The following is a 6250-nucleotide window of genomic DNA, read 5'->3' as shown; positions in this document are numbered from 1 at the left end:
ATTTAAATGTCATTTTTTGTTAAAATTTTCAACACTAAATAAAACAGTACATGAGAGGAAAACTGCACGTACTATATAAAGATCCTGTGCTATGAGCTCGATCTGAACTTCTAATTTGGTACGAAATCAAGTTCCACACACCTAGCCACTCCTCTCCGAGCATAGATATAATTAATCTTGATCCACGTAATCAGTGAGTTTGATTATGTCCATTATTCGTAATTAATTTGTTTGACCATGAAACTTCATAAACTAAACAACCAACATGTCTTACTAGAATGTATATATATATATATATATATATATATATATTCATGTTCAAACTTTAACAACCAATGTACAGTGATGTCATGCAGAAAAAGTTTAATTTTGTACAACTACCAGCAGTCTCCCATGCACTCTTATTAATCTCGTATATGTATAATTAAATTAAACTAATAATTTTCTACGAACTGTACATATGGAACTAGATTTTTCAACTAGCTTAGAAAAGTAATTGGTAAAATCTCACAGAAATAACATTACAGATCACATAAATATTATTGCATATCCATGATAATGGGACAATCCTATTCTTAGTCCAACTATGACATTATAATCTAGGATTTAGTATTACCCCGTCCCATCTTATCGCTGACAATCTCAGCTCCTTGAGATATTAATTGTCAGAATTATCAAGCGCTTACCATAACACTTTGTACTTATCTTTGTCCAAGCACCAAAATCTTGAAATCCAAACCTAATTAAAATCTTTGTGTACTTGTCTTTGTCCTTAGGCATCACCCGACATTACAAATAGGAATACACATATTTTGTAGGACAAATAATTTTACTTGATACAAATAAAACGTACTTTCTGTCTTTCTGATTTGATAATAAATTGCGTACTAATAAAAACATATCACATTAAGGAAGGATTTAATTATTTAAAATAAAATAAAATATTGTAAACATTTTCACATGCATTGAACATTATATTGTTCTCAAATGTGTACTATTGGGGAACAAGATATGAAAGAGAGACTAGTTTACAAGCAGTGTTTTGACAGCAAGGGAATTGGTCATTGGAATATCATCTCTCAAGACCAAGTCTATATATATATATATATATATATATATATATATATATATATATATATATATATATATATATATATATATATATTTGTTTAATTGACTTGTTAAAGAGAACCTACTTTTTCATGCTTCTTTCCTTTCTCATTGTTTGATCCAAGAAAAGTTTGTTGGTATAATATATATATATATAGCACCTACAAAATCACATGTACCTACATGGTATGATACAATAGTCACGAAATATATACATTTCTTAATTCTATTCAAGCACTTCAATTCTTTATTCCTTTGCTGTTAATTTATTTAAATTAAATACGAAGTTTCTTATCTAAGTTCCCAATATAGCATTAAAAAAAAAAAAAAGTTTGTAGTTATGAAAATAAGTAAATGAATTAATAGCATCACACAATTTTGGTAAAAACTATATATGAACCAATCACGACTACCCAACACGCAAAAAAAATTATATATTTCTACAATCAGGTGCCAACTGGTCTTAGCATGCGAACCTGTGAACTTCCGAAGGATTGCATCGCACTTACTATATGAGTGCACCACACCCTGATATGATTGCACCGCAAAGTGGGAGCAGTAACGGTGCAATCATATAATAGTTGCAGTGCAATTCTTCAGAAATTCGCAAGTTCACACGTTAAGATTGATTCTATCTCACCTAATTATGATTATATATATATGTGTGTGCGCGTGCGGGGGGTGCGTGCAGTGTGTGTTTGCGTTGTTTTTCGTGTTAAATTAGAAATATAACTATATAATAAGTAACTTAATAACTTACGACTCTGTAGTTATATATTTTTTTAAAATTATGATACTATCTATCTAATGTATAATTGATAATGTTATATCTTATATGTACATTAACTAATTAAATATTTCAAAAATGAGATGCCCACAACTCATTTTTGTATATGTGTATAGAGACGGCATAACGTATTGAGGTAATTTCTGGACCTTCTTAAACCTTAATAGGATGAGTTTTGGTATTAGTGAAAACTCGTACCCAGAATATGAAAGTGTATATGTGTGTGAATCATATATTTTAATTATAGCTTAAAACATATTAAATAGGTTTTGGGATGAGTTTGGGACGTATACAAGTAATACTCATTTTGGTTTAGGACATGTTTGAATAGTTATGTATATATTTGAAATAAGATTTTTAAATTTTAAGACATTATAGATGACGAAATTGTCAGTTGAGTAACATGGCAGTGTTTGCTATATACTTCACTAAGTGCAGAGGAGCAGTGTTTGAATAATTTAGGTCATCATATATATATATATATATATATATATATATATATATATATATATATATATATATATATATAGAAAGTAGCAAGATACCCATTGACCTGCACGTACTGCACCATCAAGGGTGCATGTTCATTGTTCTGGATCTATATATTCACCAAACCATTATTGCATGCCATTCAATTCTCTCAGTTGCATATATATATATATAAATAAATTATTTAATAAAAATAAAATGATTAGTCATGGAAGAAATAACCCATCAACATGCACATGGCCTTGTTCCCTTCCAATGTAGGCTTGAAAATCCCAAAAGATTATGGTGTTAATATTCAATTAATTTTTTTTAATAAAAAATAAAATAAATAATTGCATTGCATGATACAAAGAATCTGATATATGGAGTGTTGGGATTTCAATGAAAGAATAAAACACACAACCACTATGACAGCAAAGACAAGTACAACAACAACAATAATACAAAGGAAAAAAATAAAAACAAAAAACTATAAGCTGCAACAAGCCATGAATTAGTAATTAAACAAGCCAGACAATAGGGTTTAAGGTTTTTGCTTCTTGTCCATTACAAATAATGTCCAAAAGATGTTTTATAAGTATCAGTATACTATGAATCATCATCAAATAAAAACTTACAGACACAATACTCAGATCATCATCATCATCAAACAATTATAACATCATGCATATATGAATTGAACCCCTTAGCTTCTTCTTCTCCTTCCATTCTTTCATGCACAACTTGATATGTAGAAGTATGCCTTAAGCTTATTAGCATCTGTTCTTGCATTTCTCCACAGCTCTTGGTGCTACATTTAACAACAATATAATAACCCAATTTTATTATAATAAGAAATAATACAATAATAGCACCCAAAGATGTGCACGAGATAAACCGTGTCGTAAACCAGCCCATAGTTGACCGGCCAATAGGTTGACTTGTGATTACAAAGTCAACAATCTGATTAACTTTAAAAAGTGAAATATAAGTCTTTTAAAATTGGTTCAAAATTCAAGACAGGCTAATAATTTATTATAAAAAAGGTCAATAACCTGGTCCTTTGTTAGAATAAGATTTGGTTTCAGATTCAGGTCTCATCAACTTTATACTATACGTTGTAAGGGTGTGAATTAAAATGTTATTGTTGAAATTTTATTTTGTGTGCGTGCAGAGGTTAATAAGTTTGTACCTGGGATAAAACTAGTTTGTAATCACATTTATAAATTACACTAGTAAAAAAAAACACATTATAAATCTTATTATTATGATAAAACAATCATCAATAAGTATATAAAATCCCACATAATTCAAATAATTTGAATTAAACCTTCACAAGAGGTGATTATGAAGAAAAATATATACTTACCAAGTCCAATTGCTTCTGATCCTTTCATTATGCGTAGGCGTTTGCATGAATCAACAAACATCCTGTGTTATCAATACACACAATACAAACCAATTATCAATTCAAGTAGACAATTTTTTTCTAAAACAAATGAATTTCTTTTAAAACTATAGAATATTTTCATTTTAGATATGACGGTACCAGAATAAAAACACCAAAATCTCTCCGATCCCTATGTGTATATTAAAATTAAAGGAGAAATGTAAAGAATATATATATAGAAAGAAAATTAAAGAACATACTCCCAGGGTACATCCCCCACGAGCATCCAGTCTCCATCCTTATCTTCATAGGTGGGCACATATTCTGAGCTGTTTAGGAGATCCATCAGCTTCCTCTCATTCATGAAATCTATCATGCCTTGGGCCCCATAATTACCTGCATCTTAATCACCATACAACTCCATCTCTAATTATATTATACAATTCATTCTTTCACACTAGATATATAGGATCATGATTTAATTTTGTATGTGATAATTCTTTTTTGATATCATATTTTATTTATTTGGAACTTGAACCTTAAAATATTTACATGGGAAATAATAGATCAACCTTAAAAAATCAATTTCTTGAAAATAATGTTTGGGGTTGGCTAAAAGTGTTTAGGGTAGGTTTTGGTTAAAGGCTAGGTGGATGGTATAGTCCAATACTCAAACATGTTTTTTTGAACAACAAAAAACTATAAAGATGACTATTATATTACATATGAGTATATAACAGCGGTAGGTGGCTGGGTTTTTCTCGTCATCTAAAAAAAATTATAAAGGTTCAAAAAATGTTTTAAGAAAATTTTGCATGGATATTTATAATTCTTGGAATGACCATATATATATGTGTGTGTGTATTGATGGGGAGGTAGGTGGGTGGGGGTGGGGGTGGGGGGGGGAGATTATGGCTTACCCATGGTGAAGGAGCTGAACATCTTGGCAAGAGCATCAGAAAGTTGTTGGTAGCTTTCATACATCTTCAAGTCCACCTTACGAAGGTAGGGTGCACCGTCCATGCACACCTTCACAAACGCTGCCGGCCCTCCACCGCCGCTCTTCTCTCCGGCGGCCTCCTCCGGGCTGCTCTTCTGAGCCATTATGTTCTTCCGGTAATTCCTCACCGGCGGCCATCCCACCACCTGAGCCCTGCAAATAATTAATAATTTTTTTCAAATAATTAATACCTCATCACATGCATATATAAACACCTTATAATATAATATTATTACTATAAGTTTAAACTTTTAGTTAAAACAAAGTCGGTCCAAGCTGTTAACTTACTTGGATGGGGGCTTGATGGGATCCTTGTTAGGTTCCTTTGAAGGAGACTTCATCTTCTCCTTGAGATCCAGAGAGGAGTCGGCGGCGGACTGAAGGTTGAGCTTGAGGTCAACGGTCTCGGAAAATCCTCGTTTTCCGGTGACCTTCAACGACTCACTTTCATTTCCGCCGCCGCCGCCGGGGAGGCCAAGGCAGAGCTCAGTGGCTTTCAGATTCAGGCCTCCGTGCTCAGCCAACATGCTTCCCATTTTCCGGCCAACTTCCATGGAATCCGATGACGATTACGATCTATTCTCTTCTCCACACTCTCCACCTTCTCTTTCTTCTCTTCTTGATCGATCAAATATTAATTAATAGCGATACGATGGGCGACACGAGAAAATATTGACAGTGCAATGATATAGCAATAGGAGGTAATGCTGTATGGTTTCATGTGCATATATACCACTGGCCTCCATCTCTGCTATCAAGCCTAGCAAATGCTATACTGACACGTGGAAAAACATGGTGTGTTGATCCTCTTGAATTGGGATCAACGGCATGTTACTAATTTAGAAAGTGTTTTTAAATTAAATCAGACCGACTCTTTGGTCTTCGTGGTCTAAACTGATCAGCTATAAGCAACCTAAGCTGGTTATCTTTTTATATCTTTTGTCGGTTAAGGTCACATGACGGACTTCGCTCAGAGTGTACTTTCGAGTAGCGGTTTCATCATAAATCAAAGTTTTATAAAATGGAATGCTATATATTGGACTTAAAGCAACTTTACATTATTAATTTTTTAAAAAAAGTGGTTGGGATTTAAAAAGTGAAACAAACGGTTGGGGATGCATGATTAAGGTAACCATGTGTGGTCCAAAAAGGAAGCTATGATCAATCAACTCTCCAAATTTTACTAATAGCTCCCCAAGCTAAGATATAACCCTCTTGTATTTTCATATTCAAAATATTGATAGTTCAATCAATTGGTGTGTAGTAGGCTTAATTGACTTCTATATGTATTGTCACTTGCATCCCATCCATCTCTGTTTCAATTCTCTCATGTGTTGTATCACTTTTTATAGCAATCATCAATTGCAAATTTAATTCAAAGGTAAAATTTTCCCCTTCAATTCCAAATGACAATTGATTTTCCTTTGATAAAAGTTTGAGTTCAAATCCTACTATTGGTCATACGCCTAGAGATCGGGCTAAATCCAACATCCTA

At 32.5% G+C, this 6250-nt stretch overlaps 1 protein-coding gene across 2 annotated transcripts; it reads right to left on the bottom strand.

Annotated features, from left to right (window-relative positions):
• Nucleotides 1–2838: 2838 nt before the first annotated feature.
• Nucleotides 2839–5465, bottom strand: LOC109176264 (auxin-responsive protein IAA14-like). Of its 2 annotated transcripts, none has more exons than XM_019325725.1 (5): nucleotides 5044–5465; nucleotides 4676–4908; nucleotides 4016–4151; nucleotides 3735–3796; nucleotides 2839–3176 (listed from the first exon to the last, which is right to left on the bottom strand). In XM_019325725.1, exons 1-5 carry the CDS (start codon nucleotides 5307–5309, stop codon nucleotides 3139–3141), a joined length of 735 nt encoding a protein of 244 aa, XP_019181270.1. In that variant the 5' UTR covers nucleotides 5310–5465; the 3' UTR covers nucleotides 2839–3138. The 2 variants fall into 2 exon arrangements, with proteins under 2 accessions (XP_019181270.1, XP_019181269.1); XM_019325724.1 differs by having other exon boundaries at nucleotides 4016–4157; nucleotides 5044–5464.
• Between the last annotated feature and the right edge of the window lie 785 nt (nucleotides 5466–6250).

This window comes from Ipomoea nil, unplaced genomic scaffold, assembly GCF_001879475.1.
Source record: "Ipomoea nil cultivar Tokyo-kokei standard unplaced genomic scaffold, Asagao_1.1 scaffold0688, whole genome shotgun sequence".
Classification (NCBI taxonomy): Eukaryota; Viridiplantae; Streptophyta; class Magnoliopsida; order Solanales; family Convolvulaceae; genus Ipomoea; species Ipomoea nil.
Note: the sequence above shows the minus strand (reverse complement) of the source record. Positions and strands in the feature narration are given on the sequence as shown.